General features: G+C 46.0%; 1 protein-coding gene across 1 annotated transcript in view; it reads left to right on the top strand.

Moving 5' to 3' along the window:
* LOC121287002 (proline-rich extensin-like protein EPR1) overlaps positions 1-12443 on the top strand; it is a 70958-nt gene extending 58515 nt beyond the window's left edge. The window contains exon 11 of the mRNA XM_041204416.1: positions 12336-12443. Within this exon, the coding sequence (XP_041060350.1) occupies positions 12336-12443 (108 nt within the window). The remainder of the gene's footprint in view (positions 1-12335) is intronic.
* Positions 12444-20150: the final 7707 nt, after the last annotated feature.

Raw genomic sequence — 20150 nt, 5'->3', positions numbered from 1 at the left:
CATTTAGGGGCAAGGTTCCATCACTCTCCAGCCAGATTTCTGATAAGGTCATGATTTTGATCTGGAGGGAGATAAGTGGAAAAGTTGCAAGAGCCCATCCACTGGCAGAGTCCACAGGATCAGTAGTGAGAGGGTGAGTTGGACAGGAAAGAGACTGGCAAGGTTCCAAACCCACTGGTCATGTGTGAAGAGGGTTTCACAGCTCCAAGCACTGGCCCACGCCACCTCCACTCCCAATGACTCTAGTGGAGATGACTTCTATTATCATGCTAAAATAATAGGTTTTTAATGAAACATTTCCAAGTCATGCCTTCCAAGGCCCCTTCCCTGTGCCTTTTTATTTTTCATTGAAGCCCACTAACCTCTGAATGACTCCAAAGGGCAAATATGCTGTATTTTCAAACTAAACAAGTTTGGTGGATCATTTATGACCCTGCTTTTGTCAGTTTTCCAATCTGTTTACAGCTTTCAATTGGAGCCTCCATCAGCCAACTGAGTTAAATTTTCTTCCTTAACCTCAATCAGGTTGATTTGAGCAGTCTTGATATTTACTCTATTATCAAGCACTTTACAGACGAATTAGGAGCAGGAGTAGGCCACTCAGCCCCTCGGGCCTGCTCCACCATCCAATAAGATCAAGGCTGATTGGATTTTAACCTCAAGTCCACACTCCCACCTACCCCCAATAAACTTACATCCCCATGCTAATTAAGAATCTATCGACCTCTGCCTTAAACTTGGCTCACTTCCTCCAAATAAAAGGTGTGGCTATGGGTACCCGTAAGGGCCCCAGTTATGCCTTTCTCTTTATGGGGTACATGGAACATTTCTTGTTCCAGTCCTACTCAGATCCCCTCCCACAACTCTTTTTCTGCTACATCGATGACTGTTTTGATGCCACGTCATGCTCTCGTTGAACCTGGAAAACTCTATCAATTTTGCTTCCAATTTCCACCCCTCATCACTTTCACATGGTCCATCTCTGACACTTCCCTTCCCTTCTTTGACCTCTCTGTCTCAATTTCTGTGATAGACTGTCTACCAATATTCATTACAAGCCCACCGACTCCCACAGCTACCTCGACTACAGCTCCTCACACCCCGCTTCCTGTCAAGGCTCCATCCATTCTCTCAGGTCCTTTGCTTCCATCGCATCTGTTCCGATGATGCCACTTTCCAAAACAATTCCTCTGACATGTCTTCCTTCTTTCTTAACCATGGTTTCCCACCCACGGTGGCTGTTAGGGCCCTCAACCGTGTCCGATCCATTGCCCATGCCTCTGGCCTCACACCTTCCTCTCCCTCCCAGAAACATGATAGGGTCCCCCTTGTCCTCACTTTTCACCCCACCAGCCTCTGCAATCAAAGGATCATCCTCCCCCATTTCCGCCAACTCCAGCACGATGCCACCATCAAGCACATCTTCCCTTCACCCCCCCGGCGGCATTCCGTAGGGATCATTCCCTCAGGGACACCCTGGTCCACTCCTCCATCACCCCCTACTCCTCAACTCCCTCCCATGGCACCTTCCCATGCAACCGCAGAAGGTGCAACACCTTCCCCTTTACTACCCCCCTCCTCACCATCCAAGGGCTCAAATACTCCTTTCTTGTGAAACAGCGCTTCACTTGCACTTCCCTCAATTTAGTCTACTGCATTCGCTGCTCCCAATGCGGTTTCCTCTACATTGGATAGAGATCAAACGCAGACCGGGTGACCACTTTGCGGAACACCTTCGGTCTGTCTACGAGCATGACCCAGACCTCCCTGTCGCTTGCCATTTCAACACTCCACCCTGCTCTCATGCCCACATGTCCATCCTTGCCCTGCTGCAATGTTCCAGTGAAGCTCTTCGCAAACTGGAGGAACAGCACCTCATCTTCCGACTAGACACTTTACAGCCTTCCGGACTGAATATTGAATTCAACAACTTCAGACCATGAACTCTCTCCTCCATCCTCATCTCCTTTTTTATCCCTTTTTTTCAATATTCATTTTTATTTTTTATTTTTCTTTCCACTTATTTTTATTATTATTATTTTTAATTAATTTTAATTTTTATTCATTGTTTTATCCCCATCTTTTAGCCTATTTTTGATCTTTTTTCCCACCACCATCCCCTCCCCCCACCCCACCTCCACCCAGGCCGTCTGTCACTTATTCATGTTGTTCTTCCCAGAGTGTTTACCCTTGTCCGGCTATTATCACGTTCTGCTTTCTAGCCTTTATGTCACCATCAGCACCCCCTTTAGCCAGTACCACCACTAGCAACACCCCTTTGACCTTATGTTTATGACATCTTTGGCAATCTCTCTTTTGCTTCCACTTATCACTGGCCCTCTATCCAGCTTCACCTGCTCCATCCCCTTTAAACAGTATAAATTTCACTACACTTTAACTTCTCTTAGCTCTGAAACGTTAACTTTATCTTTCCCTCCAAAGATGCCGTCAGATCGATTGAGTTTTTCCAGCATTTTTTGCTTTTGTTTCAGATTTCCAGCATGCACGGTATTTTGCCTTTAACTGGAGTTAAACTGACTGGTCTGTACTTGCTGGGTTTATCCTTATGACCTTTTTTGAACAAGGGCATAATGTTTGCAATTCTCCAGTCTTCTGGCACCACCCATGAGTCTAGGAAAGATTGAAAGATTATGGCCAGTGCCCCTGCAATTTCCACTCTCACTTTCTCCAGTATCATTGGATGCATTTGGTCTGATCCTGGTACCTTGTCAACTTTAAGTACCGACAGTCTATTCAACACTTCCTCCTTATCAATTTTGAACCCTTTTAGTGACAGAGTTTCCTTGTCTGTCACCATGGCCTGGGTTGCATCTACCTCCTTGGTAAAAACGGATGCAAAGTATTCATTTAACACCTCAGCCATTACCCCTTCGCCCATGTGTAAATTCCCTTTTAGGTCCCTAATTAGCCCTACTCCTCCTTTTACCACCTTTTTACTATTTATAGCTCTGTGGAAGGCTTTGGGATTCCCCTTTATGTTGGCTGCCAGTCTTTTCTCATAATCCCTCTTCACTTTTCTAAAAACAAAAAACTGCGGATGCTGGAAATCCAAAACAAAAACAGAATTACCTGGAAAAACTCAGCAGGTCTGGCAGCATCGGCGGAGAAGATGCTGCCAGACCTGCTGAGTTTTTCCAGGTAATTCTGTTTTTGTTTCACTTTTCTAATATGTTTTTTCACCTCCCCTCTGAACCTTCTGTATTCCTCTTGGTTCTCAATTGTATTTTCAACTGACACTCGTCATAAGTGCACTTGTTCTTCGTTATCTTAATTTCAATCTCCTTTTTCACCCAGGGAGCTCTGGATTTGTTTGCCCTACCTTTCCCTTTCGATAGGATATACCCTGACTGTGCCCGAACCAATTCTTTTTTGAAGGTAGTCCATTGTTCAGCTACAGTTTTTCCCACCAAACTTTCATTCCAGTCTATCCAGCCCAGCTCCGTTCTTGCCCCATCAAAGTCGGCTCTGTCCAGTTAATCATTTTTACTCTGGATTGTCTATTGTCCTTTTCTATCATCACCTTAAAACGTACAATACAATGGTCTCAGTCTCCTAAATGCTCCCTCACTAACACTTGGCCTGCCTCATTTCCAAGAACCAAGTCCAACAGTGTGTCTTCTTATTGGATTGCTGTAGAAAATTCTCCAGAACACAATCAGGAACTTATGCCCCTCTCCATCCTTTACAATACCACTGTCTCAGTCTACATTTAGCTAATTAAAGTCTCCCATTATAACTGCTCTATAATGCCCACATCTCTCTAATTTCCCCACTGATTTGTTCTTCTACGTCCTTCTCACCAGTTGGCGATCTATAATCTACACCGAGGAATGTAATTGCTCCCTTTTTGTTCCTTAGCTCAGGCCAAATTGATTCTGCCCTTGAACCCTCTGGAACACCCTCTTCCTCCAGTACTACAATGCCCTCCTTCACCAATACTGCCACCCTCCTCCTTTCCTTCCTTTCCTATCTCTTCTGAACACCTTATACCCAGGCATATTTACCCAGTTCTGCCCTTCCTTGAGCCAGGTCTCTGTTATCGCCACAACATCATATTTTCACATGGCAATTTGCTCCTGTAACTCCCCAATCTTATTCACTATGCTCCAAACATTCAGATACATGCATAGTAACCCTGATTTAGGTTTTGTTACTTTCTCCCTTACCCCGACTTTACCTATTAACTTAATATTCTCTATACTAATGCTACCTGTCTCTCCCAGTATTATGTACCCTGGTATTTCTCTCTAATATTTTCTCTTGGTTCCCACACCCCTGCTGAGTTAGTTTAAACCCTCCTAACAGCACCAGCAAAACACCCCGTGAGGAACTCAGTCCCGGCTCTGTTCAGATGTAACCTGTCTGGCTTGTACAGGTGCCATCTCCCCCAGAGCCAATCCCAGAGTCCCAGGAATCTAAAGCCCTCCCTCCTGCACCATCTTTCCAGCCACACATTTATCTGCCTTATCCTCCTTTTTCTGTACTCACTGGCATGGAGCACTGGGAGCAATCCGGAGATTACTACATTAGAGATCCTGCTTGCACATTTTCTACCTAGCTCCCTAAATTCTGATTGCGGGACCACATCCCCCTTCCTACCTAAGTCATTGGTACCAATGTGGACAACATCCTCTGGCTGATCACTCTCCCCCAGAAGAATGTCCTGCAGCCACTCTGTGACATCCTTGACCTTGGCACCAGGGAGGCAACTTACCATCCCGGAGACATGTCTACGGCCACAGAAACGCCTGTCTGCTCCTCTAACTAATGAATCCCCTATCATTAAAGCTCTTTCTTTCTTCTTCCTCCCCTTCTGTACAGCCAAGCCACTCATGGTGCCACAAACGTGGCTCTGACTGCACTCCTCTGAGGAACCAGTGCCCTCAAGAGCTTCCAATATGGAAAACTGATTTGTGAGCGGGACCCCAGGGGACTCCTGCACTACCTGCCTACTCCTTTTGGACTGCCTGGTGGTAACCCATTCCCTCTCTGTCTCCAGGCCTTGAAGCTGCAGTGTCACCACCTCTCTGAACGTACTATCCACATAGCTCCCAGCCTCGCGGATGCACCACAGTGACTCCAGCTCAAGCTCTGAAACCTGGAGCTCAAGTCCCTGCAGCTGGCAGCACTTTCTGCACATGTGGTCGTCTAAGGCACCGGTAGCGTCCATGACTTCACACATATTACAGGACATGCATTCCACTTGACTGAGCTGCCCTGTCATGTCTTAATTCTACTTCCCTTATGTTAACTTTATTCTACTTTGGATTATTTATATTACTTTATTATATGGGCCCTAAATTTCCCTAATTTAACTTCTCAGTTAAATCCAAGTGTAGGAACTTTAAAAATATGACACTCTTCTAATTTACTCACCAGTTCCTACTTACCAAGGCCGCTGCTCTTCTTTGTGCAAAGGTAGAAAAGGAAAGGAACACCTCCTCCCTTCTCACTGAACTCCCTCACTGACCCAACTCCAGCTGACACTCTCTACTGCAGCCAAACACAGCACTCTAGGGCAAACAAAGTCAGCACTGTAAATAGTCTACTTTCATACTCTCTGAACCTAGCCTCTGAAAACCTGATAAAGCCAGTTATTTAATTAACTAGTTGCAGTTGCAAGCAGAGCCTGTATGAGCCCCGTTTTAAGGCTGAACTAAAACTCACCTTCTTCCAACCCTAACAGCAACTTTTAGTTAAATGCTAAATTAAAGAAAGACTAGACTTTAATTAGAATTTAACCCCTAATTTAACCCTTAAACTCCTTCAGTGACCAAACTCCAACTCAAGCTCTCTACTGCAGCCAAACACTGCACTCCAGTGCAGTCCTAGGACTGAGGCCAAAAAGATCGGATTGAGAGATTAAAGGTGGTCCTGGTGCTTTATGGATTATGCTACATGGCATGCATGTCATATTCTTATTCCAGGGAAAGGTAAAGCCTGTGTGCTCAATGGGGTCGTGCACAGATTGGTATGCAGGGCGTGGTCAGTGTCTCACACACGGTGGCCCTGGAGGCTGCTGGCTCGGTACTGTGCTGCAGTTGGAATGGTCGTCATCAGAGGAGGCATCTGCAGCCTGTAAATTGGGAAAGCATAATAAAGTGAGAGACACTTGAAGCTCTCATGGGGGTGCTGGGGAGAGGAGGCTCTGTATATGACTGCACACAGCCTCAAGATGGGGAGGAGTGAGGTCCACATGGGACATCCATGGTGATAGGTGCAGGGGGGAGGGCAGGATTGTCCACAACAATTACTCTGGGCTCCACTACTACTCGGGGAATTACTGGAGGGAGGTCTAGCTGCATGTTGTGAGGTTCCAGGGTGATTGGAGGGATGCGAACAGTGACAGGGGTAATGTCAAATCATGTCTGGAAGTATAAGTGCAGCACAATCAACTTGAGATCCCAAATCAATGCCGCAAACTGGAATCAAATCTCTATGGAAGTGGTCTAAGGCAGTTCCTCAGGGTGGTATCCTCGGCCCAACCATCTTCAGTTGCTTCATCAATGACCATTCTTCCATCATAAGGTCAGAAGTAGGGATGTTCGCTGATGATTGCACAATGTTCAGCACCATTCGCGACTGCTCAGATACTGAAGCAGTCCATGTCCAAATGCAGCAAGACCTGGACAATATCCAGGCTTGGGCTGACAACTGCAAGTAACATTCACACCAAACAGGTGTCAGGCAATCTCCAACAAGAGAAAATATAACCATCGACCCTTGACATTCAATTGTATCACCATTGCTATCAACATCCTGGGGGTTACCATTGACCAGAAACTGAACTGAACTAGCCATATAAATACTGTGGCTACACAAGCAGGTCATAGGCTAGGAATTGTGCGATGAGTAACTCATCTCCTGACTTCCCAAAGCCTGTCCACCAGAAACAAGGCACAAGTCAGCAGTGTGATGAAATACTCCCCTCTTGCATGGATGAGTGAAGGAAGAAGCTTGACACCATCCAGGACAAAGCAGCTCCGCTTGATTGGCACCACATCCACAAACATTCACTCCCTCCACCACCGACGCACAGTAGTAGCAGTGTGTACCATCTACAAGTTGCACTACAGGAACTCATCAAGGCTCCTTCAACAGCACCTTCCAAACCCATGACCACCACCATCTAGAAGGACAAGGGCAGCAGATAGATGGGAACACCACCACCTGGAAGTTCCCCTCCAAGTCACTCAACATCCTGACTTGGAAATATATCACCGTTCCTTCATTGTCACTGGGTCAAAATCCTGGAACTTCTTTCTTAACAGCACTGTGGGTGTACCTACACCACATGGACTGCAGCGGTTCAAAAAGGCAGCTCACACCACCTTCTCAAGGGCAAGTTGGAATGGGCAATAAATGTTGGCCCAGCCAGATAAGCCCACATCCCGTGAATGAATTTTAAAAAAGCCTGGGCACGGGTTTTAATTATTTGTACATAACGTTCACTTTGTTAATAAACTCCAAAGAATGTCTCCTTGTCAATGGCTCCTTGTTCTGATGAGCAGTGTTCATGTCACTCAGATGTGAAACTTTGGCCCCTGCACAAGATAAAGGCAGTAGTCTCAGTCCAGGACCTCTTCCCTGTGCTCTGTGCAGCCTTCCCAGCACTGATGGTGCATCTTCACACTCACTGGACACATCATTCACACCTGCACCTCGATGGGGCCACAATGTCCTGGGCCAGTGGCACAGAATTCTGTCATTCTCTCTCTGTGAGCTCCCAGCACCTTTGAGGTGTGGCTGGACCCCCATCCCATCAGCATCTATGTCCGGCGACAGGGTGGTCCTGAAGGGTTCAGCTCACGATGGATACCACAGGGTCAGGGGAAGTTAAGGTTTTCCTGCTGTATCTCCATGATATGACCGGTTCACAGAGCACAAGTGAGGTGCCATCAGCCAGACAGGAGTCAGACAAGTGCAGGTCAGATGCTAGGAATCCTGCAGTGAATAACTCACCTCCTGACTCCCCAAAGCCTGTCCACCATCTGCAAGGCACAAGTCAGGAGTGTGATGGAATACTCCCAACTTGCCTGGATGAGTGCAGCTCCCACAACACTCAAGAAGCTGGACACCATCCAGGACAAAGCAGCCCACTTGATTGGCACCACATCCACAAACATTCACTCCCTCCACCACCAAGGTGGCACAGTAGTAGCAGTGTGTACCATTTACAAGATGCACTGCAGAAACTCACCAAGGCTCCTTCGGCAGCACCTTTCAAACCCACTACCATCTAGAAGGACAAGGGCAGCAGATAGATGGGAACACCACCACCTGGAAGTTCCCCTCCAAGTCACTCAACATCCTGACTTGGAAATATATCGCCGTTCCTTCACTGTCACTGGGTCAAAATCCTGGAACTCCCTACAGCACAAATGAATAGAAAAAAGGTTGACTCCTCCTCCTATTTCTTGTGTTTTTGTGACCAACTTCCTGTAAGACTGGCAGGAATAGAAGAAGAGATATTTCCCAATGATGTTTCGAGAGAACTGTCTATTTTCGGTAGCCAGTCATAAAAGAGGCGCACTTCCCTCTGTATGAAATTGCTCCACTATGGACATTGTGAAGAATTGTTGGGAATACGGAGACAAGACAGCCTCAGCTTCTGTAATGAGATGAATTTCCTGCAGGCAATCAACTCCAGGGCAAGATTGCTGTAGTGAGGAGGTTTTATAGGAGACAGTATAGTGAGGGGGGTTGACACTGTTCTATGCAGCTTAAGAGCAACAATCCAGAAGGCTGTGCTGCCTGCCCAGTGCCAGGTTTCGGGGCATCTGCTCATGGCTGGAGAGGAACTTGGAGTGGGAGGGGGAAGATCCAGTTGTCGTGGTCCATGTAGGTACCAACAACATAGGTAGGACAAGGAAGGAGGTTCAGCTTAGTCAATATGAGGAGCTAGGCATTGAGTTAAGAACCAGAGCCTCAAAGGTATTGAGGCTCTGGTGCTTAACTTTTGAAAACTATGTGCATTCAGATATAGAGCCATAAGTTTTGGGTTATTACCTGAGCCATTTGCAAATTGGCATAGGGCAAATAAGATTAGAGAGATGAATGTATGGTTTAAAGACTGATGTGGGAGAGCCGGGTTCCAGTTTGTGGACACTAGCACCAGTACTGGAGAAAGCAGGGACTGTACTGTTGGGACGGTCTACACCTGAACTAAGCTGGGACTGGTGTTCCAGTGAACTGCATAATGAGAGAAGTAGAAAGGGTTTTAAACTAAATAGTGCAGCCAAGGGATCAAGTTTGGGAAATCAAAGAGTAGAGACAAGGCAAGAAAGGAAGGTTTTAATGTGGGAAATGATGAACAGATCATGACAGGACAGGGGAGAGAGTACAAATTTAAGAGTAAATCAACAGATAAGGCTAGAGGGGACAAAAATAATGAAAGGACAAAACTTATGGCCCTATATCTGAATGCACATAGCATTCAAAATGAAACAGATGAACTGATAGTGTAAATTGAGATAAACAAGCATGATCTAATAGCCATTACAGAAACATGGCTGCAGGGTGATATAGAATTGTACCTGAATATTGAAGGGTGTGTGACATTTAGGAAGGACTGAAAGCTAGGAAAAGGTGGAGGGGTGGCTCTGTCAATTGAAGATGACATTGGCACAATAGAGAGGAATGACCTAAGTTCAGGAAACCAAGATATAGAAGCGGTTTGGGATGAGGAATGGTAAAGGCATTTGTGGGAGTGGTGTACAGACCCCCTAACATTAACCACATGGTAGAACGGGGTATCGAAGAAGAAAAAATGGGAGCTTCTCAGAAGGATATGGCAATTATCAGGGGGGGTTTTAATCTACATACTGGAAAAATCAGATGGCGAAAGGTAGCCTAGATGAGGAATTCAAAGAATGTTTTTGGGATAGTTTCTTAGAACAGCACATTCTGGCACCAACCAGAAAGCAGGCTTTACTAGACCTGGTAATGACTAACAGGACAGGATTGATTCATAACCTAATGGTAAAGGCGCTGCTAGGCAGCAGTGATCATAATATGATTGAATTTTACATTCAGTTTGAGGAAGAGAAAAGTGGGTCCAAGATTAATATGTTAAACTTAAATAAGAGCAATTATGAGGGCATGAAAGCAGAGCTAGCAAAAGTGAACTGGCAATTTAGGTTAAGGGTTAGTTCAATAGAAATGCAGTGGTGGACATTTAAGTGGATATTTCAAAATACACAGAATAGAGACGTTCCAACATGAAAGAAATATTCCGTGGGGTGGGCCCACCATCCACGTTTAGCTAAAAGATTTAAAGATTATATCAAACTTAAAGGAAAAGTATATAATTGCTCAAAGGTGAGTGGCAGGTTAGAAGATTGGACAGAATATAAAAAACAGCAATAAGTGACTAAGATATTAATAAGGAGGGAAAAATTAGAGTATAAGAGAAAGATAGCTAGAATGATAAAGACAGGTAGTAGGGGTTTCTACAGATATTTAAAAGAGTTAACAAAGTGAGCATTCATCCTACAGAAAGAGATTCTGGGGAATTAACATTGAAGAATAAGGAGATGAAAGATTATTGAACTGGTATTTTGCATCAGTCTTCACTATAGAGGATACAAGTAACATCCCAGAAGTAGCTGTTAACCAGGAATTGGGAGGGAGTGAGGAACTCAAGAAAATTACCAGAGAAGTGGTACTTAGCAAATTGTTGGAACTGCAGGTTGACTAGTCCCTGGGTCCTCTTGGGTTTCATCTTAGGGTTTCAAAAGAAGTGGCTAGTGAGATAGTTGATGCGTTGCTTTTAATTTTCCAAGATTCCCTAGATCCGGGGAAGGTTCCATTAGATAGGAAAATAGTAAATGTAACTCTATTCTAAAAGGAGAGAAGACAGAAAGCAGTAAACTATAGGCCAATTGAATTAACATTTGTCATAGGGAAAATGCCAGAATTTATTTTTAAAGGCAACGTTATAACAGGGCACTTGGATAAATTCAAGATAATCAGGCAGAGTCAACATGGTTTTATGAAAGGGAAATCATGCTTAACCAATTTATTGGAGTTCTTTGAAGAAGTAAAATTTGCTGTGGATAAAGGGGAACCAGTGGATATACTGTACTTACATTTTCAGAAGGCATTTGATAAGGTGCCACAACAAAGGTTATTGTGGAAAATAAAAGCTCATGGTGTAAGGGGTAACATATTGGTATGGATAGAAGATTGGCTAGCTAACAGGAAACAGAGAGAAGGCATGAATGGGTCATGTTCTGGTTGGCAAGAGGTAATGAGTGGTGTGCCACAGGGATCAGTGCTGGAGCCTCAACTGGCTACAATTTATATAAATGATTTGGATGAAGGGACCGAAGGTATGGCTGCTAAATTTGCTAATGACACAAAGATAGCTAGGAAGGTAAGTTGTGAAGAAGACATAAGGAGGCTAGAAAAGGATATAGATAGGTTAGGTGAGTGGGCAAAGATCTGCAAATAGTGTATAATGTGGAAAACTGTGAAATTGTCCATTTTGGCAGGAAAAAAGAAGCGCATTACCTAAATGGTGAGAGAGTGCAGAGCTCTGAGATTCAGAGGAATCTGGGTGTCCTAGTGATGAATCACAAAAGGTTAGTAAGCAGGTGCAGCAAGTAATTAGGAAAACTAATAGAATGTTATTATTTATTGCGAGGAGAATTGAACATAAGAGTAGGAAGATTATGCTTTAGTAATACAGGGCATTAGTGAGATCACACCTGGAGTACTGTGTACTGTATTGGCCTCCTTATGTAGGGAAGGATGTAAATGCGTTGGAAGTAGTTCAGAGAAGGTTTACCAGGCTAATACCTGGAATAGGAGGGTTGTCTTATGAGGAAAGGCTGGACAGGCTAGGTTTGTATCTACTGGAGTTTAGAAGAGTAAGAGGCGACTTGATTGAAACATATAAGATCCTGAGGGGTCTTGAGATGGTGGAAATGGAGAGGACGTTCCCTCTTGTGAGAGAATCTAGAATTAGAGGTCATTACTTAACAATAAGGGGTTGTCCATTTAAGACCGAGGTGAGGAGAATTTTTTCTCTCAAGGACCGTGAGTCTTTGGAACTCTCTTCCTCAAATTGCGGTGGAGGGAGAGTCTTTGAATATTCTTAAGGCAGAAGTAGATAGATTCTTGATAAGCAAGGGCGCAAAGATTATCGGGGCTTGGCAGACATGTGGGGTTGAGGTTAAAATCAGATCAGCCATGATCTTATTGAACGGTGGAGCAAGATCGAAGGACCCACTCCTACTCCTAATTTGTATGTTCATATGCACCTTCAGAAGTGCTAACAATTCTGCCATGGCTTCTGTGTTGACCTCCAGCTCTGGAAGGAAGTAGACTTTCAACTGGGGCTGATGTATGGGAACCAACTGACATTCACTCTGGGAAGGTACCAGCTCTTAAGCAGTGTGATCCTCAATGGACTCTAATCTGGACCTGCAAGGTATCCTCTCTGGAAGATTCTTCGTGGGCTAGGCAATGCATTGGTAGATTCAGTGGAACTAAGATCTGATGCTACTCAACCATTAAAAATACAGATGAGTCCTCTAAAAAGACAACAGAGGCTTCATAATGTGCACCCATCAATGGAAAAAACAAATCATTTTCTAGATTCTCAACCTTCATGAGACCACTCAATCCAGCAAGGAATATTTCCTCATCGCTTTCTAGGAACAGCCAATTCAGGTTCAGCAAGCCTTCATGCGGGTGGTCACCATCTAATGCAATAACTTCTGTATCTTCTTCTTCTGGCCTTACTTCATGAAGAACTGAGAGATTCATAATTCCAACCTCCACCTGGGATCTAGTGGATGATGTCTCTGTGAAAGAAAGGAAATTGTTGCTGAGTGCATAAATTTCCTCAGCTTCTCAAGGCTGAATTTCCAAAGTTTCCAAATAAAAGGTTGAAGATTCTTGCATGAAAGATGGTGAGTCATTCAAACAGTGGCCATCATTTGTTTTTTCTAGGATTCCTAGAAGTATGCCAACATTGCCACTCAATAAGGTTGTACATTGATTGTGAAGAACATAGAATCAAGGATCTGTCATCCCTTGTAACTAAGAGGAGAAATAATCCTGCCTTTAATTGGAAGATCTATGTTGCTTGGACCTTGTAACTTGATGCCTGATGGATAAAGGGTCATTAGCTGAAGCCGGTTAAGGTCATCTGTTAATATATTAACAGCAGCTCCAGTATCAATTTTAAAAGTAGTATCGTAGCCTTGAACTTGGGCCGTAACTGATCAATATTCTGGATTCAGACTATCTACTTCCCCTAGGAACTTCGTAATTTAGTTTTTTTCTTGACTTTCAATTTCTTGGCTAGATTGTATTTCATAAATACTTTCTAGTCTGTGACTTCGATTCAAACCGCTGGATTTGCAGAAATGCTTGAAATGTCCAGTTTTGTCACACTGGAAGCATTCTATGGCCCCTGCTGGGCAGTCTTTACATCTATGTTGCTTTTGCAAACCACAATGCAAGCATCTCAAAATGGCTGCTGGTGTGGGGTTTCCCACCTTTTTCCTTGGTTTGGTGGCTTTCTTGTGGATGGGACCACTGCCCATGGGCCAACCCAATCTAAAGAGTCATGTGAAGCCTCAGAGTTGCCTCAAATTATAGCCCAATTAACTGCACTAAACTCAGCCTGCCTCACATACTGAACTGCTTGCTCCAAAGTAAGATCATCTTTGGTCTGCAGAAAGTCGGACAGGTTTTCATCCTGGACACCCATAAATATGGATTAGCTCATCCTTTAGCACCCATATCCACAAGAACTAGCTAGGTGATGTAGGTCGGTTCAAAATAATTCAATCAATTCCCTAGGTCATTGCAACCACTGGTTAAAACGTTCTCGTTCAGTTATTAAACTTTGCTTCAGGTTAAAATAGCTATCAAAGGCTATACGAATAGACTCATAGTCCGCAGTGGACTCCTGCATGCTCTGCCTTAGGAGAATGTCATCTGCTACTGGGCCCACTGTATAGTGAAAGGAACTAACCTGAAGCTTGTGCGCCTTCTCGTGAAGGCCTGATGCTGCTCGGTACAGAAGGAAATGGCATTTCCTTAACTTCCCCTGCTGGCCTCGCTGTGTGCCCTCAAGGCAGTTAATCAGGTGGGGCAAGGGTAGGGACAGCTCACAAGGTACAGTCATTGTTACTTCTCTCCAGTGTGTCTCCTTCAGCTGCAGAGTATTTTATGATCTGCTTTCAGGAGTTTCTTCATTCTGCAGCACCTCCAATAACACCAGTGTTTTTTTATATCAATGTCTCCATTGCTGCCACCATGGGTGGAATCATCCCAGATTTGCACTAAATGCAATAACAGGCGGGAAAAAAAGACGTTTTACCTGCCAGCCACAATAACAGCTTTTCACGCCATATTGTCCCAGTCCCGCTTCATTAATCACGCATTCCCAGGAAACACGCCAGGTTGCTGGCGGGGTGTCCTCTCATTCTCCTGCCACACCACATCAGGCCTTCAGTAAACCGGGCCCCATATTTAAAGGTCGCCCCTGCAAAGAGCCAGCTCTCCTCAAGGGATAGGAAGCTGCTACAAAGTCATGGCTGCTAAAGGGAGGAAATACTCTGCTCCCAGATTTACCTCGAGTGCCTACTGGATGCAGTGGAGGCCCTGCCGCAATGTCCTCTACCCTCGCTCTGGGTTAAGACCAGCAAGCAATGTCACCAATCCTACATGGTGGCAGGGGTGGTCAGTACCAACGCTCTGCAAAACAGGACAACCACCCAGTAACAAAAGAGGATGAATGATCTGTTCTGTTCTGCCAGGGTAAGTCACTCTTCTTATCGGTCTCAACTCACAAACCCATCAGACATCCACAGGGCCCTCACTCACTGCAGTTCAAGGGACATCATCGTTCACTCTCCCACACTCACCGTCATTGTCCTCATCCTGTCCATGGCACCACTCACCACCCACACATGCCAGGCATACTTATCATCTGGCCTGGCAGGCATCCTGCTTACACACTCTCCATCTCTATTCATGCAGGACAAGCTGGCATACAACAAAAGGGAGAAGTCGCAGACTGGTGGAAGAATGCCTGAAATCAAGGTCCTCGTGGACTTTGAAAACAGACTCATCTATCTGGCCGGTGAAGACCTGGACCATTCCTGTGCTGACAGTGAGGTCGGCAGTACATAACAAAGTGAGGATCCAGCAGTGTAATATCCATCAGACAACCATGCTGTGAGTGATGTGTCCTCTTCCACAGGCCACTGCCATGCACTAATTATCTCTCCTTGCTTTCACAGGCAAATCTGGGAAACAGCTGAGGGGGTGCACGACCGAGGTCCTCGACTCAAGCCCCGAAGACACCTCGGAAGAGGAATTTGCTGAAACCGTCATTGAAGACCATCACCCACACTCTCCACCAGCGCAGAGACACACACCACCATGGGACCAAGATTTAGAGTAGCCTTGGGGTCACAGTCAGGTGAGCACATTGCACTTTCTGATCCACAGCAAGTGGCAGCAGGAAATTCCCAGGTCCCTGGCACTCGGAGGAGCTGCTGGAGGCCAAAACATTGCTGAGTCCAAGTCAGATGATGAGCCTCTGGACTTGGTCAAACTTCAGTTGCTGCAGCTGCAAAGGCAAGCTCGGGAACTTCAGGAAGGGATGTCCGCTACACTCCTCAGATTGTAAGGCACAATGGAGGAGCCCATCCACCTGAGGTGATAGCATTAACATGCCAACAGACTGAGATCAACACTGGCAGGATGGCAGCCGCCTTGGAGACATCGCTACTGCACTGCTGCTTGTACTGAACTCCATCGCTGATGCCAAAATTGACCTCGAACAGTGTCAATGCAAGAGGGGTACTGGGCAGCTCAATCTCACTCAAACTGCCCTTCTCCTCAAGGATTCAGCCAGGGGCCCTCAGGCACCATAGAGAGGAGGATCAGCAGGTGCACAATCTGGGACCATCCACCCAGGTGACTCCGGGAATGTCCAGCCCATCCAAGTCATCTCTTCTTGAGACCCCAGCAGCTCCAGCTCCACAGGTCGAGGAGGGTGCCACTGACATACAGCAGGGTCCTGAAAGCAGGCTGGGGCTCTCCAGGTCTCGGCCCTCCAAAGGACGCCCATCAAGGTCATCACAGACAGGTTGTAGTAGGTAGCAGGCAATCTCCACCTTGGCTGTGAGGAAGCACGAAGATATAGCGGCAGGGTTAGGAAGGTTAAGAAGATATAGTTGCACCAGGGAGATGATGGCATAGTGGTATTGTCACTGGACGAGTAGTCCAGAGACTCAGGGTAATGCTCTGGGGACCTGGGTTCGAATAAAAATCAGAACTTAAAGTCGAATTATGACCATGGAAAAACCCATCTGGTTCACTAATGCCCTTAAGGGAAGGAAATCTGTCATCCTTACCTGGTCTGGCCCACATGTGACTCCAGACCCACAGCAATGCCCTCTGAAATGGCCTAGTAAGTCACTCAGTTGTAACAAGCAGCTACAAAGCAACAAAAAAGGAATGAAACCTGATGAACCACCCGGCATTGATCTAGGCACCAGAAATGGCAACTACAATCTCAGCCCTGCTGACCCTTACAAACATCTGGTGTCAAAATTGGGAGAGCTGCCTTACAGGCCAGTCAAGCAACAGCCTGACATAGTCATCCTCATGGAATCATATCTGACAGACAATGTCCCAGACACTACCATCATCATCTCTGGATATGTCCTGTCCAGCAGAGGTGCTGGCACAGTGGTATACAGTTGGGAGTAAGTGCCCTGGGAGTCCTCAACATCGACTCCAGACCCCATGAAGTCTGTGGCATCAGGTCAAAAATGGGCAAAGAAACCTCCTGCTGATTACCACATACCACCCTCCCTCAGCTGATGAATCAGTGCCCCTCCATGTTGAACACCACTTGGAGGAAGCACTGAGGGTGGCAAGGGCTCAGAATGTACTCTGGGTGGGGACTTCATTGTCCATCACCAAGAGTGGCTCGGTAGCACTACTACTGACCGAGCTGGCCGAGTCCTAAAGGACATAGCTGCTAGAATGGGTCTGCGGCAGGTGGTGAGGGAACCAACAAGAGGGAAAAATCATACTTGACCTCATCCTCACCAGCCTGCCTGCCACAGATGCATCTGTCCATGACAGTAAATGTAGGATTGACCACCGCACAGTCATTGTGGAGACGAAATCCCGCCTTCACATTGAGGATACCCTCCATCCTGTTGTGTGGCACAACCACCATGCTAAATGGGATAGATTTCGAACAGATCTAGCAACTCAAGGCTGGGCATCCATGAGGTACTGTGGGCCATCAGCAGCAGCAGAATTTTACTCAAACACAATCTGTAACTTCATGGCCCGGCATATTCCCACTCTACCATTACCACCAAGTCAGGGGATCAACCCTGGTTCAATGCCCAGTGCAGGAGGGCATGCCATGAGCAGCACCAGGCATTCCTAAAAATGAGGTGTCAATCTGGTGAAGCTATAACACAGGACTACTTGCATGCCAAACAGCATAAGCAGCAAGTGATAGACAGAGCTAAGTGATCCCACAGCCAACAGATCAGATCCTGTTGTGAATGGTGGTGGACAATTAAACAATTAACTGGGGGAGGAGGCTCCACAAGTATCCCCACCCTCAATGATGGGGGAGCCCAGCACATCAGCGCAAACGATAAGGCTGAAGCATTTGCAACAACCTTCAGCCAGAAGTGTTGAGTGGAGATCCCAGCATCACAGATGCCAGTCTTCAGCCAATTCGATTCACTCTACGTGGTATCAAGAAGCGGCTGAAGGCACTGGATACTGCAAAGGCTATGGGCCTTGACAATATTCTGCAATAGTACTGAAGACTTGTGCTGTGTCCCTAGCCAAGCTGTTCCAGTACAGCTACAACACTGGCATCTACCCAGCTATGTGGAAAATTGCCCATGTATATCCTGTACACAAAATGCAGGACAAATCCGACCTGGCCAATTACCGCCCCATCAGTCTACTCTCCATCATCAGTAAAGTGATGCAAGGGGTTATCAACAGTGCTATCAATCGGCACTTGCTTAGCAATAACCTGATCACTGACGCTCAGTTTGGGTTCCGCCAGGGCCACTCAGCTCCTGACCTCATTACAGCCTTGGTTCAAACATGGACAAAAGAGCTGAACTCCCAAGGTGAGGTGAGAGTGACTGTCCTTGACATCAAGGCAGCATTTGACCGAGTGTGGCATCAAGGAGCCCTAGCAAAACTGGAGTCAATGGGAATCAGGGGCAAAACTCTCCACCAGTTGGAGTCACACCTAGCACAAAGGAAGATGGTTGTGGTTGTTGGAGGTCTGTCATCTCAGCTCCAGGACATCACTGCAGGAGTTCCTCAGGGTAGTGTCCTCAGCCCAACCATCTTCAGCTGCTTCATCAATGACCTTCCTTTCATCATAAGGTCAGAAGTGGGGATGTTCGCTGATGATTGTACAATGTTCAGCACTATTCACAAATCCTCAGATACTGAAGCAGCCCACGTTCAAATGCAGCAAGACTTGGACAATATCCAGGCTTGGGCTGACAAGTGGCAAGTAACATTCACACCACACAAATGCCAGGCAATGACCATCTCCAACAAGAGAGAATCCAACCATTGCCCCTTGATATTCAATGGCATTGCTATCACTGAAGCCCTATCAACATCCTGGGGGTTACCATTGACCAGAAACTGAACTGGACTAGCCATATAAATACTGTGGCTATAAGAGCAGGTTAGAGGCTAGGAATCCTGCGACGAGTAATCCATCTCCTGACTCCCCAAAGCCTGTCCACCATCTAGAAGGCACAAGTCAGAAGTGTGATGGAATACTCCCCTCTTGCATGGATGAGTGCAGCTCCAACAACACTCAAGAAGCTTGACACCATCCAGGACAAAGCAGCGTCACTTGATTGGCACCACATCCACACACATTCACTCCCTCCACCACCGACGCACAGTAGCAGCAGTGTGTACCATCTGCAAGATGCACTGCAGGAATTCACCAAGGCTCCTTCAACAGCACCTTCCAAACCCACGACCACTACCATCTAGAAAGACAAGGGCAGCAGGTAGATGGGAACACCACCACCTGGAAGTTCCCCTCCAAGTCTCTCACCATCCTGACTTGGAAATATATCGCCGTTCCTTCACTGTCGCTGGGTCAAAATCCTGGAACTTCCTTCCTAACAGCACTGTGGGTGTACCTACACCACATGGACTGCAGCGGTTCAAGAAGGCAGCTCACCACCACCTTCTCAAGGGCAAGTAGGGATGGGCAATAAATGTTGGTCCAGCCAGCGAAGCCCACATCCCGTGAATGAATTTTAAAAAAGCCTGGGCACGGGTTTTAAATAGTTGTACATAACATTCACTTTGTATGGTATGCTAGAAAATAGCACACACCAATGAGATCCCAAGGAGTAGTCGAGTATATTGATACAATCCTTGAAGTGTACTGATGGTCATAAGTTCACTAGAGCCTTCTTCTAACTCTACCTGCTGGTAGGCATGGCTTGTGTCGAGTTTTGAATATGTGCTGCCTCCTGCCAATTTCCAATATAATTCGTCAGTCTTCAGTATTGGGTGTCTATCAAGTTTGGCCACTCTGTTTAGTTAACTTATAGTAACTGCATAAGCGAACACTTTGGCCTGGCTTCAGTACAGGTATTATGGATGTGCCCACTCAGAAAATTGCACTGGTGTTTAGAAACCAAGCTTCTCCAGTCTGTTTATCTTGCTCCTCAACCTTGTCCCGTAGAGCATAAGGGACTGGTCTGGCTCTGATAAACCTGGGGGCTGCGCTAGTGTCTACATGGATTTTGACTTGTAGCCCATGAATCTTTCCTAGCTCCTCACTGAAAATGGAAGCGTACGTTTGTAACAATTCCTGTAAGTTTCTCCTTCTGATTGGAAAAATCTCGGCCCATTGCAATTTAATCTTTTTGAGTCAGTTGCAACCAATTAAACTGGGGACTCTCCAGCTACCCCTCTCCAGGGGTAAATTTGCAGACTGGTCCCCATACTGCACCAGGACTTGACATATACCTTTCGCTTATTTCTTCGCCGGTATATGTTTTAATTTAGTGTCTAATTCTTCCAAACTTAAAGGATGGATCCCTTTATTCAAGTAT

Source organism: Carcharodon carcharias, chromosome 14 (genome assembly GCF_017639515.1).
Source record: "Carcharodon carcharias isolate sCarCar2 chromosome 14, sCarCar2.pri, whole genome shotgun sequence".
NCBI classification, from domain to species: domain Eukaryota; kingdom Metazoa; phylum Chordata; class Chondrichthyes; order Lamniformes; family Lamnidae; genus Carcharodon; species Carcharodon carcharias.
The sequence above is the reverse complement of the archived record's forward strand: the minus strand, read 5'-3'. Positions and strand labels throughout refer to the sequence as shown.